The sequence below is a fragment of the Thamnophis elegans genome, chromosome 5 (assembly GCF_009769535.1).
Source record: "Thamnophis elegans isolate rThaEle1 chromosome 5, rThaEle1.pri, whole genome shotgun sequence".
Lineage (NCBI taxonomy): Eukaryota > Metazoa > Chordata > Lepidosauria > Squamata > Colubridae > Thamnophis > Thamnophis elegans.
In genome coordinates this window covers 11,948,851-11,975,612 of record NC_045545.1, presented here as the reverse complement: position 1 = coordinate 11,975,612, position 26,762 = coordinate 11,948,851, and the positions used below count along the sequence as shown (strand labels likewise).

Here is a 26,762-nt window from a genome sequence, read left to right as displayed (position 1 = left end):
TACCCCAAAACATACTTTAATCATCTTCACTGTAAAAGCTATGCAATATGCAAGTTGTATGTCTATGTTATCTTTTTTTATCTAAAATTTGCATGTGAAGCTTACTTCCACAGCTTGTTTCTCTTGTTAGCAATCCAATTAGGAAGCATACTATTATTACCGAGAGATAAAACAGTACCCTTACCTCAGTCAGCATCAGAAGTACCAAAAAATACCTGATTAATCAGAAGGAGCCTGTTAGCACCTTTTAGACTGACAAACTTTATTAAAAGGCAATCTGTGTTTGTGAACTGTGATTCACCTCAACAAGTACATGCCTTTTAATAAATTGTTAATCTCAAATCAAATCAAACTCTTATTAGGGGAAAATAATTTGAAATTTTGAATCTGAAAAGGTGCTAACAGATTTCTGTTAGCTGTTGATTACCATAATTAGCCTAAGAGAATCTCCCCTTGCAGTATCTACTCTTGATTATCTCAATAATCTTTGTCCCAGTGTGTACCAAAAGAACTAAAATGCTGAATTGGGCCTAAAGCAAGCTGGACCAAATAGTAAAATAGCCCTACGTGTAATATCTTGTGGTGAGCCCTTTGCTGTTGTCTGAACCAGGGGTCTCCAATCCCCGGGCCATGGTTCACACCTGGACCGTGGGAGAGATGGGCACGCCATGAAAGTCCACTCACACAAGAGGTGGTAAGTGGGCACGCATGACGCTCCACTCGTGCAAGCAAGTTGTAACTTTGAAAAGTCACTAAATGAACTGTTGTAAGTCAAGGACTACCTGTATAGGCAATGTGTCTGAATAACTGGATTGTGTAAAAGTCAGTTTAATTTCTTTTAGCCACCGCCATATCTTGAAAGGAAAACTATTATACCCCATGATCTAAGAAGAGGTTACAAATATTTTTAGTAATGATTAATTCTCATGGCAAATGTCATACAAATGAGATCCAGAATCAATTCACACATATTATTTCAGGCAAAAGCTGCTATTAATGTGAGCCATTCATAATTTCCAATTTCATATTGGAAATAAAGAACACCTTTCTTCCCAAATAATCCATCTTTAAAAGGGAATAGTCAATTTAGATTTCCCCACAATATGATAATATGCATAAGATGTTGGTAGGGATGGGGTGGGAGGGAGGGAGGATTCTGTTAATTTTCAGGGTGGTGGGGGAGGAAAATGCTTGCCTTTCAGTGCTATAAACATAAAACCTGAATATTTGTAAATGGTTCGAATGTCCACATATTATGATGATTCAGTTTTGTTACTGCTGAGCATGTTATGACACTTCACTTTTACAGAAAGACCAAAAGTATAATTAGACTGAAAATTAAAGTTATGCATATCTTGATTCGGAGTATATATAGTATATAGTATATATTTATGTTTATGTTTATTGGATTTATATATTCTAAACATCTGGATAATATATCTTTTTAAAGTCATGGGAGTAGGTTTTTTCAGCTTTATCACTTATCTAAAGCTAAACAGCAAACCGGAAAAAAGATTTTTAACACTAAGATGTTGTATTGCTAGCTTGACAAAGATTAAAACTTGTGATACATTGAGAGCAAAAGATTTCAAGTAAGTCAGAACAGGAAACCAATAACTTGATCAGGCAGGGTCATGACTTTTTGATCACTGGGCTAATACCATATAATCAAAAGTTTTGAAATCTTAATAGAAAGTATGTGATTGAAATGATAATGTGCAATCAGAAAAACACGTTTCAAACTCAATTCTATAAGCAACTTTGCTTATTGCAAAACAGATCTTAGTGCCGTATTCTTTAGCACAGAGTCTCCAACCCCTGGGCCGCGACTACTGGGGCTGTGGCTTTTTTGCAACCGGGCTGTGTGAGCAGCAGTCGGGGGGCGCATGTGCACAGCTTAACTTGCACAAGTGGAGCAGCATGTGATTTCAACATATCGCTCACACAGCCCGGTTCCCCTTGCCTTCCCCTAGCTGCAAAGATTGGGGACCATTGATTTAGCAAGTTTGCTGCTAGTAGCAAGCATAGGATTCAACATAGGATGACAATCCTCAGCAGCCATCATAAATTTTAAAGAAAATAAAGACATAGTGATAAATAACCTAATAAAGAGGTGTAACATGAAAGATTGCTTAAGGTGATCAATTATGACCTCATTAAGTCAGATTGACAAACGAAATTTTGTTTCTTGTAAAATCAAGCTGAATTAAAGTGAAATCCCCATTCACCTATGATTCTTATCAGCATTATTTTTTTCTATTACATTTTTCTTATAAGTTCCTCTTTTCTTTATCTCAGTTAGTTTCCAAGAAAAATAGCCCTCTGTGTAACAACAACAACAACAACAACAACAACAACAAAAGAGATATGCTTATTTATTTAAATTCAATTTATGTGATCTTCTCCTCCACACCATGGAACTGGGGTGGATAATAATCAGTAAAAACTACCCTAAAATTACAAACAAAAATTAATAGACACCATACTTGAAACAGCTTCCATAAGACTAAGTCAACCAGGCAATTTAACTATAGGAAAGCAATGAAAATACAAGTAGTCCCTGGTCACATGACATCTTACTTCATGACCACTTTGCTCAACAACAGAAGATCCCAGGACCAATTGTGGTCCTAAGTTGAGGACTACCTGTAGACTGAAGTTTCTACCGTGATGGTGTCAGAGGGTGGGGAAGGGAAAGGAACTATCCAGCTGGATATGAATCACATTAAATGTTTTTGCCAATTATCTTAAACACAGAGCGCAGCATGTAAACATTAAATGTGTAGGTTACACCTTCTTTCAGACAATTCTGGGGTTAAAGTAGAAAACAACATGGTTTTTTTGGATTCAATTTGGGAGGAGTGCTTCAAAATGCACAATACCACAAACTCAGTTCCTGTCTGTGATTTATTAAAGGAGCTGCATCTGTTTCCAGCATCATCCTGTTACAATAGAAGTCTCTCTCTCTCTAGCAGCCCTGCGATCCTAGAAAAAAGGATGTGGCTGTTACAAGGCGCAGAACGGGTGCGGTGCGCTCTCATTCCCTTCTTTCCTGAAATTGAACGGAATCCGAGCTCCTAAAAATGGCACAAGAAGGGAGTCTCTCTGTCTCTCTCTCTCTCTCTCTCTCACACACACACACACAAATGCTATTAAGACCTTGAGTTTAATAGCTATCTGGCAGCTCTATTTTTCAAAAATACACACACCCTTCAACATATCAGAGTGAATAAAGTTACTTTAAAACCCAGGGTCCATAAAGCTGCTGTTTTAGATTGGGTATTTACTAACCACATGACCTCACAAATGCTATCTTATCGCATCACAGTTTCCTCAGACTGACCACAATCACTGAAAATCTAGACTCCGCCAGCATAAGATGCTCAGAATCTGACACGTAATAACAAAAAGAGCAACTTTTAGTTGTCCAATAACTTTGCTGTTGTGGGAGGACAAATCTGGTGGTGTGGTCTTGCCTTACTGCATCTGCAAGATACCGTACAAGGAAAGCACATGATTTATTGTTCTGAAAGTTTTTTTTGCCACAAGTTGGAACACTCACATTTTTAAATCTGAAAACATTTCCCCACTCCTCTCTTTGGTGTCAGAAGATCATGGAGCAGAAGAAGTTTATGTATTATTGTGTGTTATCATCGTTACAACCCTATGCATAAATGTCAAAAGTTTGTATTATTTATTTAGGTTTATGTGACCATCTATCTCAATTTCATGATTCTGGGTGATGAACAGCAGTTAGAAACTTAAAGTTAACTTAAAATAAATCCATCCAAGCCATCAACACAATCATCCTAAGGGCTCTGTCACATCTCCAATGGCATTAACAACATCTTCAAAGATGGCTGAAGGCCACCAGGTTGGGGCTAATCTAATCTTTCATATGGTGATACTCCAAGACGCCTCGGAGGAAAAGATCTCTTTCTGGGCCCTGCCAGATAGCCCTTTGTAACAGAGGGGATCCATGATGTAACTCTTTGGCAGGATCTGATACGGAGAAATTGTTAGAAAACAGCAGGCTCAGATACCAAAATTATATTAACAGCCAGGTTCTAGACCCTTTATTCAAAGATTAGCCACAATACCTTTGTACTGAGTCTAAGTAAAAGATGAAAGCTAACGGTGCAATTGGTGTAATAATTGAGTCAATCTCCTATTAATAACTTGCTTATTTATTTATTTATTTTTGGATCAACAATTGGTTTTTGGATCTTTTCCTAGGAAGTCATACGAGGTTATTCAGTTGTAATAGAACTAAAACATGCATAAAAACAACTGGGTTTTGTAGTTTTAAGAAAGTACATTTAACATGTTCCTATTATTTAGCACGGGGGTATCAAACTCGCGGCCTGCGGGCCAGATGCACGCTGGCCACCTCCACTGCCGGGTTAGCGAAGGGGTAAAAAAGTCGCGATACATCACGTGATAACATGACACCGTGAGTTTGACACTCCTGATTTAGCACTTTTTTTTCTTATTTAGTCTGAATCATTTATCAAACTAATTATTTAGCATTTACAATTATCTAAAAGTAGAACATTTCATCTGCATTAAGCCCATTTTGTTTCAACAGAAACATGATCTGAACAAGAGACAACAGATCTATCAGAGAATCTTCTACTAACTGCATTAGGAGAGAAACACCAGAAAAGTAATAGTACAAAGTTCAATGGGGATAGGAAGAAAGAATTTTTAGCTTTCAAATTTAAGAAAAGGAAATGAGATCCTCTATCTAAATAATCTCTGCAGGTATTTATCTGAAATGATTTAAAAGCCATCCATTAAAGATATTCTAGATATCAATCAAATGTTCTTCAGTTAAACATTTCCTTATCAGAAGGATAACCTGTATCTGAGCAATTCTGGCTCTAGATTTTGCTTACTTGCAGATCCACAATCAAAAGAATAGTTAAAGTTACAATAAACTAAAAACTTTTTAAAAGAAATCTAGGCTTATTGCTTGCAGAGATGAAATATGGAAAGGTCACATAAGATTAATATCTTTGAACTACTTTTCACAACAATTAAATGCAACATACCTACAGATATGACTTTAAAAATAGGGTATTACTCGGTAGTCCTCAACTTACAGCTGGTTGTTTAGTGACAATTCAAAGTTATGATAGACACTCCAAAAGGTTCTTATGACCCAGTTCCGAAGTTATGACGGATGCTGCTTCCCATAGTCACATGACAGTATTTTAGGTGCCCATCAACTAGCTTGCATTTATAGCTGCTTGCAGTATGCAGTGGTCATGTGACTGTGGGTTTACCTTTTTTTTTTTTTTACTTTTGGAGTTTGCTTAACCACCATGGATTCAGTAAACAAACATGGTATTCATTTAACGAATGTTGCAAAAAAGGTCATAAAACCAGGTCAGACACATGGCACCCTGCTTTATGACTGCCACGACTTACAACCATAATGGAAATTCTCCATTATAGTCTTAAGTTGAGGATTACCTATATATCAATTTCATATTTTTATAGAAAATATCTATTTTAAAAAGAGGCTAACAATACTTCAAATCAAGGAACATGTAAAACAGAAGGCATAAATGGTTTATACAAAAAAATACCGCAATACAAAAATGTCTGTTCTAATAGAGATGATTGGCATTAGAAATCAGATGTGGTATTGCTACTGCATAGAAGCCTGCTGCTATTACTGTATAAATTATTGCCTGAAAATTAAAAAAAAAAGGAGAGGATCTAAAACACTTCACAATGCAACTGTCACAACCTGCAAATCCAGGATTTTTCTTCATTCTATAACTGGAAACCACTCCTCCTTCCTTCTCTTTCCCAAGAAACTTTGTGGTTTGCCAATGTAGCCTGTAGGCAATCTTATCCATTCTAATCTTATATACCACTCCTCTAATCTACATGACACATTTGTTCCTTGGAGTATCCAACAGGAAGCCGAAACAACTGTTTGGGAATGTTCAAGAACATATGTAAGTGGCACTCACTCCAATTAAGGCAGTTGATAAAATTGAGAAATAGTACAAATGAGAGAATAATAATAATAAAAACATGTTTTTTAATTTGGATATTCTGTTTAATTTTTTTAAAACTTTCATTTTTGGATATTCTATTTAGTTTAATTTTTTCTATTTAATTTTTTTAAACTTTTGTAATATTTTATTTTATTTTTTTATTTTTATTACATAAACAACACATACACACAACAATAAAAAAACAAAACAAAAAAAATCATCACATACAGCATGTCGTTTGGTTACAGGTGTTTTAACATCCATATTCTCGAATAATATTTACCATCTCAGAATTTTCATCTAGTATAACTAAATACCTCACTTTCATTGTACAGTATATGTTCAGTTACAATTAGTATTATTTTTTTCCAGTAAATCATGATTCCCTTACATTCTTGATTATCTATTTGATAACAGTATACCTTTATATAATCCCATGTAATAGAATTTTTTTTAATCTTTTTTTACCAACCATTTATATTTGTATATCACTGTTTTCAATTATGCATAATTCCACCAATCAACTATCAGGTATGCTTATGTTCATTATTATCCTTGTACATCATACATTCAAACAGAAATCTTATTCCTTCATTTTTCAACAGAATATTCTAAATAGTCGCTACATATATATACCAATTTTCAATTTTCAATATTTGTTTTTTTTAATGTTGTATTCCGCCCTGAGTCCTTGGGAGAAGGGCGGCATATAAATCCAATAAACCATAAAAAGTACAAAAAAGGTTATGGGTAATATTTTGGCTAAAGTCAAAATAAGCTTTCTACTGTCAGGCAACTTATAAAAAGGTCTAGGTATTTTATATTCTTTATCTGGTTTTCTAAAAATGCATATCAGGAATATTACATGTGAAAATATATACTTTCCACAGAAATATTTCAATCTCTTACCATTCTCTACTTATTAAGACTGAAATTCAAATGCCCATACTTTTCAACATTTTATAGTTGCATTAGTTAAATATTTCCAATTGACTAAAATGATCCTATTAATTAAGCTGAAAGTAGCATTTATCATGAAGTTCCATACCAGAGGTGGCATTCAGCAGGTTCTCTCCAGTTCGGGCGAACTGGTAGCAGTGGCTACGGGAGATTTCGCTCACCCACCCCGACATAATGCGCGGACACTGTGCATCCGCTCACATTTGCGAACTGGTAGGGAAGGTAAGTGAATCTCACCTTTGGTCCATACTTCTACAAATTCTGCTCTCAGAAAGAGGACAATTTTAAAACCAAGTTTTAAAAGTCATCTGCCACAGTGTTATTGATGAAAAAAAAAAATCAAAAGTCTAAAGGGGCTGTACAGAAATTTTACAAATAAGCACAAGCATAATAAGTTAGATTTTATCAAAAGGTCGTTTCCTCATCTGTTACACAGCAAAATTATCTATGCTTAGCATTTTCTTCTGACTAAATGAAAAATGTAAAAATTCTGAAAAAAACAAGTTACTTGGAATCAGCAAATAGAAAAAAAAGCCAAAGTACAAGTTACAGAAAAGGAATTTAAGTGAGCAAAAATGATAGCTTACCTCATGATTCAACTCTGCTATCTGATCTTTCAATTCTCTAATATACTGACTAGAGTCAGAATTATTCAGTTGCCCTTGAATTTTCCCTTCTTCTTTCTGTTCAGAAAAGAAAATAAGTACATCACATCAGATCCAAATTTTTTTATTGGCAAGTTTGATTTAATACAATATTTTCCAAAATGGATTCAGAGCTTTCTACAGATACATTACGGAGATTTGTTACAATTCTAATGATTAATGCCTTAATTCATAGTGCATTTCAATGGCTGATATAATGTCAAATGAAATTGACTGCAAGGAATGAACAGTTTTAATTCTTATATGTGAAGATCTACTGTAACAAGACTCACACATTCTCTAAATGGGACAGCTGTCAGCCAGCCATATATAACTTGCCTTCCATACAAATGGTTAAATGGGTAGCTGTTGTGGCCCAGCAGGAGCCGTTGGAGCTGCCATCAGACTCCGACAGTGAGGGGCCCTATGAGTCGGCTCTGGAGGATGTGGAGGACCCTGGACAGGGTTCTGACTCCGAGCAGGGCGCAGAGAGGCTGGTTGGCCACCAGGAGGCGCCTGAGCCTTGGATCAGTGGGGAGGAGACAAGGGAGTGTGATCCTGACGTCAGCAGTGAGTTGTTCCTGGATGCCCGGCACCGAAGAGCTAATAGGCGTCAGGAACAGTTGCGCAACTACAGGGCGCAGAGAGGCTGGTTGGCCACCAGGAGGCGCCTGAGCCTTGGATCAGTGGGGAGGAGACAAGGGAGTGTGATCCTGACGTCAGCAGTGAGTTGTTCCTGGATGCCCGGCACCGAAGAGCTAATAGGCGTCAGGAACAGTTGCGCAACTACAGAAGGTAATTGCACTCAGCTGGTGGTAATTACGTTGCTCTCCAGACTATAAAAGGACTGCTTGTGCACACACCCTTTTGCAGAAGTCAACACAGGAACTAATGTTGGAGAACATTAGTGTGAGCTTGGCAGGCTGGATTGCTGCCACGGCTTATCTGTGCTGGATTGCTGCCCGAGCTTGTCTGTGCCGGTTTGCTGCCAAGGACCTGTCTGTCTGTTAATAAATTGCGTAAAGTATCTTTGGCTCGGAGTGTGCTTTGGTGTGGAACAAGGGGGGTCAGAACTCTACACTCTTGCATTTTAGTTTTCCTAACAACTGTTGCCATTTCATTAAATCCATATGAAAGTACCCTAGAGAGACAAAATAAAAGAACTGCTATTTTCAAGTTACCCATTCCACTGAGACGGACAAAAACTATGAGCCTAGATATACCTCACAAAATATGCCTTTTCTATATGGATCTGACTCCTATGTAGTAAGTATTTGCATTCCAAACTACAGTATATCTGATCAGATTTGCTACAAATAATATGAAATAAAGTCAGAATAAACTAGTCAGAATAAGTAACATCCAAATACATTCCATTGAATTAAGAAGAAAATGATGAATAAGTGTTAGGTTTACAAAGAAGTGCATTCTCAACAGGAAGCATAGTACTAAAATTACAGTATTATTAAAGATAACTCAAAGATAAGAATGCTTTAGAAGGGCATGTTCATCAATTTTTGGAGGCCACAAACTAAAAACTAAAGTAAGTGTCATCTCATGTAAGTAATGCAATAGGGATTGAAACCAATTATACCGTTAGTAATGCACGCAAATCCCTTCACAACGTTATTGACATTAAGCTAAAAATAAAATGACAGATTAAGGATATTCTAAGGGGTTAGCAAATGCTTTCTATCACTAATGTAGAATCCTAGCCTTTTCTAAGAAATCAGGGTGCCTAGCAAAACCAAACGTATATAATTAAATTATTAACTTTCACGTTCCTTATTGCAGAATGTTAGGAGATTAATATTTGAATTCTAATTCTCTTTCCTTCCATTTTTATTGGTTTTTATCCTTGAATTAACTTTTAAAAACTTTTTAATGTGGATGGATGGATGGATGGATGGAAGGAAGGAAGGAAGGAAGGAAGGAAGGAAGGAAGGAAGGAAGGAAGGAAGCAGTCTCCTCAGTTCAATATCAGAGACATCTCAATTACCCCTGGAGTATAATACTTTTCTTATGTTGAATTCTATTTTATATTTTATGTTATGTTCCAAGTATTAAAAAAAATATTTGGGGAGGGGAACCTATTCTAGATGTTTGATATAGCCTGCCTAATCCACACTCCCTCAACTTTTACTACAGAGTAATGACATTTTGTACTGAAAAACTAATTAAGTTTATTCATCAGTGCAGTTGTGTGAGATTTGTGGCCTTTTTGTGACTGTGATGATTCATTCTGTACTTTCAAAAAAAAACAAAAAAACACATCTAACATTAACAGCTAGAGAATGTTAAAAGTTTCCTGTAATAGTGAAAATGGAAATTCTGTTTTTAGATATACAGGTCATTTAAAATGTTTTTGTGGGATTTATAATATTAAATAAAGATGTTCATTCAGCATCTCTGGAGAAAGCACTAAGGGCGAATACCACAGATGTCAGTATGGCATGTAATAATGCCATACGTATAAATGCAAAATGTGAATGATGATGTCACTACACATATGTTTCCATGATTACATCATCATGGTTTGTTGCTTTTACTAAGGAAGATTCCATGAATTTTAAAGACAGACTGATTTTAAAGTGTAAAACTATAAAATAACATTTATTCTTGGCAAAAATAGTTTCGCAACTAAATGGATTTTTTTGAACTTATTAACATTCCATAACATACTCAACCTTCATGCAGAAGAAAATAGATTTCTCAGTTAAATATTAATGTTTTCTAATGTCAAGGGCAGGAATATCATATGGTCAAATATGGGGAAAGTAGGCATCAGCATTAACCATTAACATATAATCCACATTCTGATAAAAATATTTATTCATGCAAAAAGTCTAGACTGCGATCCTAATACAGGTTTAAATGCTCTCAGATGGGCTGGAGATCTATAAAGCAGAAGAAACAATTTGGTCTAGTGGTTAAGGCACCAGCCTAGAAACTGGGTGACTGTGAGTTCTAGTTCCACTTTAGATATAAAAGCTGCTGGGTGACCTTGGCCAAATCACTCTCTCTCTCAGCCCAACCCAGCTCAAAGTATTGTTGTGAGTTGGAGAAAATACGGGAAACATGTGTTGGATATATTTGCTGCCTTGAATTATTTGCAAAAAACAATAAAAGCAAGATACAAACAAATAAACATAAAAAAGAATGCAGAGAATTCTGGGGGAATTCATCAAAATAAATGAAAGGAATTCAAATGACTTAGATGAATGTGTTAACCAAAGATTCGAACATGTGTTATTTTGGAAAGGTGCTTTTATTTCCTTGACAGTGGCCCCAACCTGATTTTATCTAGGAACTGGCATGTCAGAAATTTCATAATGTGGGTATAGTAATAACCAGAGAAACTATACATGTTTAATGCCAAATGCATCTTACAGGTGCACCCAGTCATTTCACAGAAAACTGTGAAATAGCTTACTGTTGTGGCCCAGTTTTGACTTGAAAGGGAAATTCCTGAATTCTGAAATAATTAAGTTATCCTGAAACAGAAAAGCACATCCTGATTTATAACTGATCCATTAATATACTAATTAGCCTTAAGAGATGGACCTATGTAAAATGTATTATGGTTCACTTTGAACAAAGGCATACTTTAAACACAATTCTTGATTACTGTAAAATGTAAAATTTAAACTACCTTCACAGAACGTTCATTTTTCTGGTGTTGTTTACTGCTATATTATTATCGTATCATTATCTTGTAATCTGAGAGTTAGTTTCGTAATTTATTTGAGAGCACACCCACAGCTCTGCAAATCAAGTCCATTTAGTGTGAACTGTCTGTTTATAAATATTTTAAAGTGGACAGTTAGGCTTCCTAACCCAGGAAGCTGTTGCAATGCGTACACAGTTGTGCTTATCTCAGTGCCACAGGCTTGCACAAAAACTGAGCAAATATATATGCCCATCTTGTACTATAAAACTCAACCAAGGACTCAATCCAAAAATAGATTTAATTTTAAAAAGAAATCCAGAGACCACAAAAAGCTTTCTATCAGTGCCCCAAAGCGTACACATACAAACTTTTTTTTTAAAAAAAAAACAGAGTTCTGGGTTAGAAGCAAGGTTTAATCACTACAAACCACAACTATTATGGGTGAAGCACAGTAGTGATGTTCACACACGATGGGAAAACTAAGGTTAATATATCTGAGCTGAGAAGGTGTGTGCAAGAACCAGATGGCAGAAGAGACATACATACTGTAACTATTCAACTCTCTGCTCCCACCTAGTGATCATCCAGCAATTTACAGTCCTAAGGAACAACTCCAGTGACTAATTCTATACATGCGTAGGCTATTTTTCAATTAAAACTGTATGGCTGGATAGTTACTAGTCAGGAACGCTGTTGCTGTTTAGTAGATGGTTTGCAAAAAAAAAGTTCTAAATTTATAGTTCCATAAACTAATGTCTATGTTGAGCATTTTGACTTAAAACTGGAGGGAAGTTATAAAAGAGGAATTGTTTTCATTCTTACCTGGATTTCTAGTTCTGCAATATGCTGCTGGAGTTCTGCCACAGCTGCTATGCTGTCAGCCTCTCGGAGTCTTACAGCCATTACTTCTTCTTTATTCTAGCCAAAAGAAGTGATAAGTGACAAGCTGAGTCACATTGCAGGAAAATTGATGTGGAAAAGGAATGGATGGATATTTATATTTAAATCATTTTACAGTTAGTATAAGCAATTGGGCTCTTATCAACATTCACTCTATAAAAATGGCCAGCTTACAAGTTGTCCTTGATGTAGGACCACAACTGTGTCCAGAATCTTCCTTTACTAAGCTAGGCAGTTGTTAAAGGAATCATGCCTGATTTTGTGACCTTTTTAGTTACAATTGCAAATCAAATTACTACAGTGAACCATGCAGTCTTTAAGCGAACCTGGTTTCCCCCATTGACTATGCAATATTGGAAGCCCGGAGCTAAGGTCCACAGATTTCTGCAAATGTTGTAAATACATACCGGTTGCAAGTGCCCAAATTTTGATCACATAATCATGGAAATGCTGCAATGGTTGTAAGAGTGAGGACAATTGTAAGTCATTTTTATTTCATTTTATTTTATTACTGTAACGCGCTCTACATGGGGCTGCCCTTAAAGAGTGTTCGAAGACTTCAGTTAGTTCAGAATGCAGCCGCGCGAGCGATCGTGGGTGCACCTAGGTACACCCACGTCCCACCTATCCTCCGCGAGCTGCACTGGCTACCCATTAGTCTCCGGATCCGCTTCAAGGTGCTGGTCGTTACCTATAAAGCCCTACATGGCATCAGACCTGGGTACCTGAGAGACCGCCTCCTGCCGATTATCTCCCATAGACCGATTAGATCTCACAGGTTAGGTCTCCTCCTGATTCCATCCACCAGCCAATGTCGGCTGTCGACTCCCCGGGGGAGGGCCTTCTCTGTTGCAGCTCCAGCCCTCTGGAATGACCTCCTCGTGGAGATCCGGACCCTTACTACCCTCCCGGCCTTCCGCAAAGCCACCAAGTCCTGGCTGCTCCAGCAGGCCGGGGGGCTTGTGAAACATCCAGCCCCACGGAAATTGTGAATGTTGCGTTTTTTAAAGTGTTGTCTTTGTCTATTTATGCCCCTTCCCTTGTCTATTGTGAGCCACCCGGAGTCCTTCGGGAGTGGGCGGCATACAAGACAAATAAACTAAACTAAACTAAACTATTTTGTTGCAGTGTCTTTGTAACTTGGAACGGTTACTAAACTAATGGTTGATTGTAATTTGAGGATTACCTGCGTATTAATTTTTCTCAGGATTATATTTTTTTCAAATAGATTCTTAGTGCTGAAAAAACAGACTCTGCTCATTTCAGTGACACCATTGGCTTGTCCATTCTAGCTCTTGATCATGTCGCCAATTAAAAAACCTGTAGTCTTTGGCTACTCTAAAATTGACTGGCTTTGTTGTAAACCACAAAAATCCAAATACATTCCATTGAATTAAGAAGAAAATGATGAATAAGTGTTAGGTTTACAAAGAAGTACATTCTCAACAGGAAGCATAGTACTAAAATTACAGTATTATTAAAGATAACTCGAAGATAAGAATGCTTTAGAAGGGCATGTTCATCAATTTATGGAGGCCACAAACTAAAAACTAAAGTAAGTGTCATCTCATGTAAGTAATGCAATAGGGATTGAAACCAATTATACCGTTAGTAATGCACGCAAATTCCTTCACAACTTTATTGACATTAAGCTAAAAATAAAATGACAGATTAAGGATATTCTAAGGGGTTTAGCAAATGCTTTCTATCACTAATGTAGAATCCTAGCTTTTTCTAAGAAATCAGGGTGCCTAGCAAAACCAAACATATATAATTAAATTATTAACTTTCACGTTCCTGATTGCAGAATGTTAGGAGATTAATATTTGAATTCTAATTCTCTTTCCTTCCATTTTTATTGGTTTTTATCCTTGAATTAACTTTTAAAAACTTTTTAATGTGGATGGAAACCATAATCAGCACCAGAATGCTGAAATAAATGAATGTACCTTCCTTCTCACAATCTGTGCTCTCTTTCCCCATAGCCCAACTAGATAAACATCTGTCGCATATCTGACCACTAAGCTTTCTTCCCTCAGCAAATAATAAACAGGAAGAGATTCTGATGGGGATCAAAGCAGGAATAAGCGGTTAACATACAGAAAACACCACCTTAACTCATCAATGTTGATTACTTATGGAAAAAATCCAGATGCCCATATACTTCTATTCTGACCCAAATATTATTCTATATAAGATTGTCCACAATTTGAAAACAATATCTATTGCACAATTCCTACAAGTGATTGAACTATCTAAACACAAGAATAATATGCTTATTTAAGAGAAGCAACCTCTATCCAGCCCCTCCATTTCTTAAATGCATCCCTATCAACAAGAATTTTATATCTCTTCTGTCACCAATCCTTTAATGTTTATCTCATATGTGGGTTAACATACAAGAAGCACAATAAAGCACAAACCCAAATAATTGACACAATCAGAAATTTGGTTTAGCATTTGTCCAGATCTAACAACACAGCAATTGTAGGGAATTGCATGGGATACACATACAATGCACTTAAACTTACAGTATATACTTCACAGTGCTTTACAGCCCTCTCTAAATGATTTGCAGAGTCATACACTCTATTTAATCAAAACATGATTTCTGCGTGGTGCAGAAATGTTGCAAAGTTTTCTCCAAGCCCTGAGAAGGAAAATGCCTGATCTTCTCTATGAAATAAACCCAGCACTTTAACTTAGTACTTTAATCATTGAAAACTAGGAGATTATATAGAGCATCTCAGTACACTTCCTAGAAAGCTATAACGTATGTATAAAATAAATGTATCAAAGCATGATAAGATACATGATTTTCTAAAATTAAAATCTTCATCTAATGTACAAATGATCTACTATTTGATAACTTAATAAATGCCAACCAATATTAATAATTAGACATTAAATCTACCATTCTTCCTGACAAAAAATGCACAGTAATACTAATGCAATTAACGTAGTTATTTTTTTTTAGTTTACAAATACAATATGCAATGCAATATAATTCATTTATCCATTGTCCATACCTTACATTCAATCTCTGCTTGCTTTCGTTTTGACTCAGTTAACTGTGCCAGGAGCCCTTTGTTTTGTGCAGACAAATACTGGACCTTTCCTTGAAGGTTTGTGACCTCTTGCTCAGCTCTCCGTAAATGGTTGCTATTGATCTGGTTCTGGTGAAGAATGAGGCAGACGAATATTAGTTGCCATCCATACAATGTAATGCTTTGAAATAGATCGTAAATCAATACGGATGATGAGACTCTGGAGGTAACAGTGGTGAAGGCTCAAAAATAATGCTTTTACGTTCTACACACAATTCTGAATTACCTTAAAAACATCTTCAATGAGCCCTCCTTCCAAACACACTTCAAACTTGCCTGCCTACAAGTTAAGATATATTCCCAAAACTAACATTCTAGAACACGGATGTCAAACCTGCCATGCCATGTTGCTGTCATGTGATATTTCATGATGTTTTTTTCCCTTTGCGGAGCTGGATTGGGCGTGGCCTGCATGTGGTGCATCCAGCCCATGGGCTGCAAGTTTGACACCCCTGTTCTAGAAGGTTCTGAACACCTGGGGGCACAGAACTCAGCCTGTTATTTTTTGACATGAAACTCCTAATATGATAGTAGTTGATCAAACACCCAAATCTTAATACCTGGAATATTGCATTGTGATGGTACGGACTTGAATACTTGGTGAAAAAAGCTGCAGGAAGCCAAACTAATCAACTCTGCAGTAAAACCAGGTTTTATATGGTTGAAAATGATATAATTTCTCTTAGATTTGCACTGGCATCACCACAAAGGAAAAACTAGAGTTCTTATTACTCAGGTCATATTCTAAGATATGTTGTCTTCTAATGTCTATGGAGATTCTCAGTCATCCAGGTCATGGCTGTCCCAAAGGTGCTTTTTCAAGAGGCTTTCTAGTTTTTATTTGAAGATGTTCCACTTCTCATCCAAGAAGAAGCTTCTTCAGCTTCAACTGGATGAGAAACAAAGTGTCTTCTAAGAAAAACCAGAAAGCCAGTTGCCTCTTGAAAAAAGCACCTTTGGGTTGCCTTATAAATATTGTTTTAGTATGGAAATTTGTTTTTTGTCTCGTTTAAGCAAAGGACCAGGTTTTTTTTTTTATAAACAACGAAAACTTTATAATCATAATAATATAACAACAAATAACATGGGATTAGATGCTCCAATGAGATAACATGGGATTTATATTGCTTCATGTCTGTTTATAGACTCATAATTTACTTTCTTGCAAGGACCACCTTTCAATATATACTGTCTCTTTTCCCCCCCTATAGCTGTTGGATCCCAAGAACCAAAAATGACTCACATGGAATTACAGATAGTCCTCGATTTACGACCGCAATTTCTCCTGCTAAGCAAAACAGTTAAGTGAATTTTACCCCATTTAACAACTGTTCTTGACACAGTTGTTAAGTTAACCACTGCAGCCAATGCCATCTGGCTACCACCCGGGGGAGGGCCTTCTCTGTAGCAGCTCCGGCCCTTTGGAATGAACTCCCCGTGGAGATTCGTACCCTCACCTCTCTCCAGGCCTTCCGGAAAGCTGTCAAAACCTGGCTGTGCCGGCAGGCCTGGGGTTGATGAGTTCCCCTCCCCTCTCGACTTGTATGGTTGTATGACTCTTGTGTATTTTAATTACGTGTATTGTGTTTGTATCCCCTTTTCCCCTTTTGAGTTGTTCGCCGCCCTGAGTCCCTCCCGGAGAAGGGCGGCATACAAATAAACTAAATCTAAATCTAAATCCAAATCAGTCACATGGTGACTTAAATTAGTCACATGGTTGTTGAGGAAACCTGGCTTTCCTATTAGTTTTTGTTTTGCTTATCAGAATGTTACAAAACGGGATCAGATGAGCCCAGGACATGGTGACTGTCACAAATATACACCATTGCCAAACAACCAAACTTTGATTACGTGATCTTGGGGATGTTGCAATGGTCCTATGAAAAATGGTCATGAGTCACTTTTTTCAGTGCTTTTTCACTTTTTTAACCCTTTTCCTGCTAACCAACCTGCTGCCTCTTTACCCTCTGAAAAGCAGACCTTCATGCTGGGACTCCAGACTACATTCCACCACAATAAACCACCTTTATTACTACTCTCACTATTTTCAAAATTTTATGCCTGCTTCCTTATAAGTAAGTACCCAGTAAACCTTTCATTTATTTTACTATAGTATAACACAAACTTTATTACAAGGCATAATCTTTCATGAGCACAGCTCATTTGATCAGATGATGACCGTTTATCACTTTTAATAAAATGTGTCGATTGGGGTAACTACTATAAGATTCCTTCTGATTTGTTTGCCACATTTTTCTAACATTTTCCTTCTCCCACAATTTTTAGCAGAATCAGTCGTTTATCATTCTATCACATATGCTCCCTTTCTCCTTCAAGTTGATAAACTTCTAAGACATTGCGTGTTAAGTAAAAGACATTTTTCTGCCCTAAAATATTAAATACATTCTATATACATAGTATTTCCTGTTTGATGAAGCATTACCCATTGCATTTTTATCTTTTACTTTCACAGATGCTGCTTTCTGCTTTTTCTGTCTTTTTCTTTCTTTGCCATCTCTATTTCTGTTAAACGCTAACAGTTGAATCAATTGCTGATTCTAGTTTAGCATTCATCTTTCTGTTGAATGTTTATGGTTTATTCTGTTTTTCCTAAAAAGATGGGGAAACCTATAGTTTCACAGACTCCACTTAACTGCAGCTGCTGAAGTTATAACATCTGCAGGTGGGTTTTCGTATTTGGAAAAGCTTAAAGACCCATGCTAAGAACTGTTTTTAGAACTAGTTCTGCCAACTTTACATTCTTTTGAGGCTTCTTTGAAATTTCTAATAGTACCTTTAGTTTTTTCTTCATGTGGTTATGGAACTGAAGATAATGATTTCAATTGACCTTAAGAGGACTTTCCATTGTTCTTTATTTTTCTGATTCATCATTTCTTCCTTTGCAATACTTTTCACTTTCTTGACAACTTTGTCTTGACTGTTCCAATTTGCCTGGTAAATTCTGCTTTCTTAGTAGTAGCAATCACTAACTATTTCTTAGCTACTGCTTCAACCCGACATTTTTACTAATGCCTCTTGTTGTGGCCCAGTAGGAGCCGTTGGAGCTGCCACCAGACTCCGACAGCGAGGGGCCCTATGAGTCGGCTCTGGAGGATGTGGAGGACCCTGGACAGGGTTCCGACTCCGAGCAGGGCGCACAGAGGCTGGTTGGCCACCAGGAAGCACCAGAGCCTTGAACCAGTGGGGAGGAGACAAGAGAGTGTGATCCGGACGTCAGCAGTGAGTTGTTCCTGGATGCCCGGCACCGAAGAGCTGATAGGCGTAAGGAACACTTGCGCAGTTACAGGAGATAATTGTACTCAGCAGGTGATAATTAGGCTCCTCTCAAGACTATAAGAGGAATGTTTGTGGTGTGGGACGAGGGGGGGGCAGAACACCTCTAATACTAATTTTTCTATTGTTGTAATATAGCAATAGCAGTAGACTTATATACCGCTTCATAGGGCTTTCAGCCCTCTCTAAGCGGTTTACAGAGAGTCAGCATATTGCCCCCAACAATCCGGGTCCTCATTTTACCCACCTCGGAAGGATGGAAGGCTGAGTCAACCCTGAGCCGGTGAGATTTGAACCGCTGAACTGCTGATCTACCAGTAGCCTGCAGTGCTGCATTTAACCACTGCGCCACCTCGGCTCTGTAGAATAGCAATTCTGTAGAATAGCAATTCTCTGTAGAATAGCAATTCAAATGACAAACTCTTACTTTTTTCTTTTATCTTCTCTAGCTTCTTGCTTAGCATTCTTGCTTCTTCTACAACAACTCATTTATATATTATGCCTTTCTGCCTGCTTCTGGATCTTCTCTTTTTTATTAGCTTTCTCAGGTGGCCTATCTATAATCAATTATTTCTTAATAGCAATGTTCAATTTCTTCAATTTTATCACTTTTTTTAATCCAGCTGTCACGTTTCCAGAATATATTGTACATTCCATGCTTTTCAGTAAGCCTCATATATATATAATGCTTTTTTCTCTTCTACACTCTGCTGGAATTCTTGTTGCTGTTAATGTAAAAAGCTGACCATTGGAATTTCAGAACCAGATCATCAGTATTCCTAGGAAGGTCATTCGTGTCTCTAAACAGTTGCTAAACAAACTGGTTAATAAATTGAGGATTATGAGTACTTTGCTCCATCTTGCAATCAAGGCTGATTATAGTTTTTCCTTGTGTTTAAATTTAGGGTTGTTGTTTTTTTTCCTCATTACACTCTGGTACCACCTCTTCTTGAATGAGATGTAATCTAATCTCTTCGAATTTAGTAGCTCTCTTAAATGTTGACAAAAATGCATGGAGATCTTTTGCAGCCACGTAAAAGATAACGTGTTTCATCTGGATCTTAAACTGAAATATTTCCTTTTCATGGTATTTTTATCAATCAATTTAATGTGCCTTTTTATCAATCAATTCTGTCTGAAATGTACCTTTCTTTCATCTCTAATTCCCTAAGGCTCTGCTGTTTTCTTAACGTATCTAAATATCGGAGACCTGGCTGATCTGACAGATTTGACACCTAGGGGTACTTTTGATTTTATACGCCTTTGTGTTGTTTAACGTGAAATTGGTACAGTAATCAGGAATAGCCTTGTCTTCCCAGTGGAGGCTTATAAGGCTTGAATAAGTAGGTTGTTTATTGTTTATGCTTCTGAGAAAAACAGAAACCTTCTTTTAAAATATGTGGGAAATATCTCTAAATAATGTTTATTGGTTGCTCTATGGCAGCGGGGTCAAACTCAAGGCCCGTGAGTCAGATCCGGCCCACGGAGCCGGCATGGAAATATCAAAGGACAGGCCCGCGGTACCTCTGCCAGCTAACCTGTTGGAACAGCCAGGTTTTAAGGGCTTTGCGGAAGGCCTGGAGGGTGGTGAGGGTTAGGGTTAGGGTTCACCTGTTTGAATAAACTATTATTTTTCATAAACAAGACACAAATCAAAATGAAACAGTAAATTAATTGAAATCTGAATATGTTATATTCATTAGGTTTTGCTGTTTTGGATTATATGTGACAATTCCAGTATATCAGCCAGCATATCCAGCATCAATGACTCCAGGAATTGTAGTTCATGAATTTCCGAAGAACTACAATCTCCACAACTTGCCTACGCAGTGTACATACAATTGTTCTTGGGTATATATGTGTGTATGTGTTTGTGTGTGCATGTGTGTGTGTGTGTGTGTGTTTTGCTTATATATGATCACACAGAACGCCTATACCCCCTACTGGCTGAAAAGGTTAGAAAAACTGCTGTTTAAACTAGGAAGCATGATAAAAGTCATAAATGGATTTAAATTCACACTGCTTTTTAACATACAGTACTATTATATCATAAGATTGCTCAGTGTTGCTCTTTTTTTAGATCCTGCATCTTCAGTAATTGCTTTTTACTTTTTACATATGAGGCCCTATTGTACCAAATGCAAAGCAATCTACACTTTAACAAAAAGCTAGATGTTTTAATTTAGAACATACATTCTCAATGTGTGTTTTCTGGATCTAAATATTCATATAGATAAAACAAATCATTTAAAGATCTACTTGTAAATATCCAACAGTAAACCTTTGGGGGAAAAAATGCCCATATTGGTGGTGAGGAGAAAAATAAAATACTCTAGGCAATACCTATATGGGTGTTATCCCAACTCAGGCTTCGTAAGGTAGTGTGTAAACTTTTTGAGTCTTCATAAAACAAGATAAAATAAATACGGTATGTGTTTAAGTTGTATCTGCCCTTAGAATTTGGGGAAGATTACAGAGAAGAAAAATGGGTTTTATTAAATTCTAGAGGAGGCATGTCAAACCTGCTTGCATTGTGCTGTATCGCTATGTTTTTTGCCTTTGGGGAGCATGGGGTGGGTGTGGCCTGCATAGACTGTATCCCGCCTGCAGGCTGCCAGTTTGACAGGCCTGTTCTAGAGTGAACCTATGGCACGTGTGCAAGAGGTGGTACGAAGAGCCCTTTCTGTGGGCACGCCACCGTCACCAGCTGCTCTTCTGGATTTCAGTGCGCCAGCCAGCTGGTCTTCGCAGGTGCTGGAGCGCTGGAAAACTGCTGGAAAAAGGGCCCCCAAAACAACCAAAAACCAGACTGGGTTTTGGAGCCATTTTCAGGCCATTTTGGGGCTGTTTTTCAGGCCAAAAACAGCCTGAAAACAGCCCCAAAAATGGCCCCAAAACAGGCATGCAAACGCTGGCTAGCTGATCTTTGGACTTCCAGTGCTTCAGCATGCGCACATGCACGCATGTTCCAGTTTTGGCACTCGGTGCCGACAAGGTTCGCCATCACTGTTCTAGAGTGTACCAATAACTCTTCAAAAGAAAAAAAGACTCCAGTAGGCCCACACTGGGGCATACCACCTGCAGCCCACCACTGATCCCTATAGTCACATGATCAAACTTTAAATGCTTGTCAACTGATTTAGATTTATGATGATTGGAGTGTCCTGAGGTCATGTGATCACCTTTTGTGACCTTCTGATAAGAAAAGTCAATGAGAAAGCCAGAATCACTTAAAAACCGAGTTACTAACTTAACAACTGCAATGTTTCTCTTAACAACTGTGGCAAGAAAAATCGTAAGATGGGACAAAACTAATTTAACAAATGTCTCAGTTACCAACAGAAATTTTGAGCTCAATTATGGTCAGAAATCGAGAACTACCTGTATTTGTTTTTGTCCTCCCATCAAACTTTTAAGAAATTTTATTTGGAGGGGAAAAAGGGAACATAATCCAGAATCACCTAATGAGTGTCACAGATGGAGGGTACCTTAAATTATAGCATTATGATCTCTCCTGTCCCAAAAACACTAGTAATTTCATCTATGCTTTTCAAATATTGCATTCTCATGGTTCTACTATACCACACCAGATATTTAATAATTTTTGAATGACTAAGTTTCTTACCTGAGTTTCCATTTCCATCATCCGTTGTTTTATTTCTTTTAACTCTGCTTGAGTTTCTGCTTCTCGGAGTCTGACTGTCATTAGCTCATCTTGAAGTTCATTTACAGCATTTTTTTTAGGTGGGTCTTTCCATCTTCCAGAAGTGCGAATTAGATGACGCTAAAAAACATGGCTATATCTTAAAATATTTCCATAGATTTTGTTATTTATCCTGCAGTGCAATATTTAGTGTCTCCATATCTGCTGCTGTGCTCAGGAGTTGTTTTTCAAATTTTACATTTTAGCAATAGAATAAAGGTAATGGCTCCCCTCGCATATATGAGTTAGTCGTTTCTGACTCTAGGGGGCGGTGCTCATCTCCGTTTCAAAGCCGAAGAGCCAGCACTATCTGAAGACGTCTCTGTGGTCATGTGGCCGGTATGACTAAATGCCGAAGGCGCAAAGAACACTGTTACCTTCCCACCAAAGGTGGTTCCTATTTTTCTACTTGCATTTTTACATGCTTTCGAACTGCTAGGTTGGCAGAAACTGGGACAAGTAATGTCCATTTTGCGGCACTAGGAATTCTGGGATTCACTGGAATGGGATCATCAAAAGGGGGAAAGGAAAGTGATGTTGAGGTATAAATGGCTTAAGTAGATTACTGAGTTACTAGAATAATTTACGCTACATAGTTATCAAAAATATTTACATTTATATATTCTGATTGAAGAAATATTCACTGTAGGTAGCACAAGCATAAATATATATATATGACCCCCCTCGCCCCACACCAACACACTCCGAGTCAAAGATACTTTACGGAATTTATTAACAGACAGACAGGTCCTTGGCAGCAAACCGGCACAGATACGCCTTGGCAGCAATCCAACACAGATAAGCCGTGGCAGCAATCCAGCCTGCCAGGCTCACAATACTGTTCTCCAACATTAGTTAATGCGTTGAGTTCTGCAAAAGGGGTGTGTGCACAAGCATTCCTTTTATAGTCTGGAGAGGAGCCTAATTACCAGCAGCTGAGTGCAATTACCTCCTGTCACTGCACAACTGTTCCTTATGCCTATTAGCTCTCCGGTGCCGGGCATCCAGGACAACTCACTGCTGAGGTCATGATCACACTCCCTTGTCTCCTCCCCACTGGTCCAAGGCTCAGGCGCCTCCTGGTGGTCAACCAGCCTCTCTGCGCTCTGCTCGGAGTCGGAACCCTGTCAAGGATCCTCCACATCCTCCAGAGCCGACTCATAGGGCCCCTCGCTGTCGGAGTCTGATGGCAGCTCCAACAGCTCCTGCTGGGCCACAACATATCTATCTATCTATCTATCTATCTATCTATCTATCTATCTATCTATCTATCTATCTATCTATCTATCTATCTATCATTTATAAACTCTTGTTTGCTAAAAGCAAGAGCTCAAAATAAATGTTGGGCTCTCCCAATCATAACATAGGGTTCATTTACTAACGCATTTGCTCTCTTCATGGAATCCACCACCACTACACAATTTATTTCCAAATTAATTTAGGGACTTAGTGTTTATCTGCACAGAATTACCTGCCAGTGTTCTTCTAAATCTTTAACTTGCTGCCGAAGTTCTTTAAAACCCATAAGAGCTTCTGCTTCTCTTAATTTCACTGCAATCAATTCTTCTTGAAGTCTAGCAATGTTATTCTCATCAGGCAAAGAGCTGTTCCGCTGCAGAAAACGACAAAAGGCACAATATTGGCACAACATCCACCTCTTGAAGCTAAGGATAATTCACTAGCAATTGGGGTCTAACAATTCAGAATATAAAAACCATCCCTCCTCCTCAAATAGGGAAATCTTTCTTTTTGGAAGGAGCATATTATTTATTTCTTCACTGTAGTGATTAAAGAACTGTAATGATGACAACACGGAAGTTCTAAAGAAGATAGTATCTCTTTGGCTGACCTTATTTGGGCTCAGAAGTATTGAATGGGAGAACTCCAAGGATCTAGGCTTAGGCTGGGAAGTTGAAAAGACAACCCAGAAGAAAGTAACACCAAGCCATTCCCACATTGAGTCATTGTAGCAAGGTGGTCACCGTGTTGAATCAGGAGACCTAGATCCTAGAGGAGACCTAGATGAGTCCACCCTCAGCCCCAAAAGCTGTCCTAGTGGCTTGAGCCAGTCATCTTCGCATCTCAGGACGATGTATTTTACAGAGTTGTTGTTCTAGAGGGAAAATAGGAGACAGCAGTATATACAGTGCTATGAACTCCTAAATGAAAGATGGAACATGAATCAAATAAATCAAGTAAGGTTCACCGACAAATGCACACTCGACGAAAGCGCGTCGACGAAACCGCAGCGAGAAAACTGTGAGGTCGGAAGCGTGCCGACAACAGCGCGCCAACAAAAGCGTGCCTTCAACAAACAACTAATAACAACCTAAGAACCCTAACCCTAACCGTAAACCTAACCGTAAACCTAACCCTAAACCTAACCCTGAACCTAGCCCTAACCCTAACCTTAACTTAAATCGCGCCTTTGTGGGCGCAATTTTGTCAGTGCGTTGTTGTGGGCGCGTTTATGACATCACGATGTTCTCGCCGCGGTTTTGTCGGCGCGGTTTTGTCGTGTGCGCATTTGTCGGGTCACGATCAAGCAAGCAAGCAAGCTGCCAAGAAAACTATGTGGACCTTCCCATGAAGCAACCAATTATGAAGGGTTGACTTCAATTTGAAGATGACTTTTTTTTTTTTACTGCACTTTCAACTATTATCTTCCTGCGTAGACAACAATTATGTCTGAACTGCAGGGAAATGGCAGTTAACCAATACTCAAACAAGTTCACCCATCCAGTTCAGGATGCAATTTTAAAAAAACCATAAATTACAATACATTTTAGGTATTCAAAGTTAGCTTGACTGTTTTTATATATAGAAAAGAATCAAAAGAGACAAATCCTCAGCCTGCATTAATAATTTATAGGAAGGGTCAAAATTCTATACAAAGGATTGTCCATAACTTGGGTGCTTCAATAGAAGACTTATCATCTCCCCACAGTGGTACTGAAAATAACTGGATACACAGTAATGTTCCTGATGGTAAATATAATGCACAGATGGAAATATATGGATGAGATAGTCCTTCAATATCTTCAACTAAATCTAATTATGGACATCAAATCATTTCATGAACAAACATTTCATTTTAAAGTAATAATTAAAACTGGCCCGTATTTATTATGAACCTTAATTCTGTTCAATTTCAATGGGAAATAAAATTTTCCAAAGCACCAAAAGGCAAGACAAGAAACAATAGTTGTAAATTAATCAAGGAGAGAAGCAATCTGGAACTAAGGAGAAATTTCCTAATGCTGAGAGCAATCAACCAATGGAATAGCTTGCATTCAGAAGTTATAAGTGCTCCATCCCTGAAGACTTTCATAAAAGAGACTGGACAACAATTTGTCTGAAATGACAGGGTCTCCTGCTCGAGCAGGGGGTTGGGCTAGAAGACCTCCAAGGTCCCTTCCAATCCTATTCTTCTATGTTATGCAAAGTATGTAATGGTCAAAGGATTTGGAAAACTTGGATTCTACCGAGCATTCATAGTCTGACTTACCTTTTCCATCTCAAGAACCTTATCTTGCATTTCCTTCAGGGCACTGTGCGATTCAGCTTCACTGAGTTTTGCTTCGATCAACTCCCTTTGCAATTGCAGCACAAAGTCTTCACTGTGGGGGGAACTGCTCTTATGCTGCAGAGCAAGGAGATCCAACATCGGTGTTAACAGAAGGAAAGGAGATATCTTAAAATGTAAAATTGTGCACACAATAAAGCAGACAAAAAGACTTTTTAAAAAAGCTGTAATGTTGGAAACAGTAAAGCTTTTGTCTTTTAAAATATTTCTCACCAGACCTACAGCATCACAACATAGACAATGCTACTCCTCTCAAAAGTTTGATATTATGTACACCTTCGTTTTCTTTCCACTGTGATTTTTCCTTAACCCAAACATCTAATTAAAATTGTTTCTAAAAGCTGAAGAAATGCTGATCTAGTTTTCTTAAGGTCTAATTAAACAAACTACTCAATTAGTAGTTAACAATTAACATTTTGGGGTAGTGCTACAGTTTTGTTCCGTTTGACTAACAAACCACTCAGTTCTGAAGATATGGTAGAAATATTTTAAGAATAAAAGGTATGTTTAATTCTCCACTTAGCCAACTAAGTCAGTGTTTTTCCAATAATAGGCAATCTGAGTCAGTCAGTCTGCAGCAATGACTAATAGAATTCAATCTTTTATTTTCACACTGTTTATTATGAACAAAGCAGATAGAGCCGTTCCTTTCATATTGCTGAAAATAAGGTAAAGAGATCTACCCACAGCGATCAAGAGTTGGTTAACAGATTTGTATCTGTGCCATTGTCAAAAGTCATTGACAGTCTATCAAAGAAATAAGTGGCCATTTGCCTATGCGCCCCCATTACTACCAGTGCATTCACGATTTTACCTCCGAGTGCAATTGCAGCCAACAAATCACAGGAGCATCAAATATACTCTCTCATCCTGTCTTTATCTAA

The 26,762-nt window shown here is 37.8% G+C and overlaps 1 protein-coding gene across 3 annotated transcripts in view; it reads right to left on the bottom strand.

The window, feature by feature from the left end:
* Positions 1-26,762, bottom strand: part of EVI5 (ecotropic viral integration site 5) — a 78,340-nt gene that overhangs the window by 5,640 nt on the left and 45,938 nt on the right. For all 3 annotated transcript variants that reach the window (XM_032217559.1, XM_032217558.1, XM_032217557.1), the window contains 6 exons: positions 25,801-25,935; positions 23,764-23,904; positions 22,215-22,373; positions 15,218-15,364; positions 12,111-12,206; positions 7,562-7,657 (listed from right to left, as the gene is read on the bottom strand). In XM_032217559.1, coding sequence (XP_032073450.1) covers positions 7,562-7,657; positions 12,111-12,206; positions 15,218-15,364; positions 22,215-22,373; positions 23,764-23,904; positions 25,801-25,935 — 774 coding nt within the window. The remainder of the gene's footprint in view (positions 1-7,561; positions 7,658-12,110; positions 12,207-15,217; positions 15,365-22,214; positions 22,374-23,763; positions 23,905-25,800; positions 25,936-26,762) is intronic.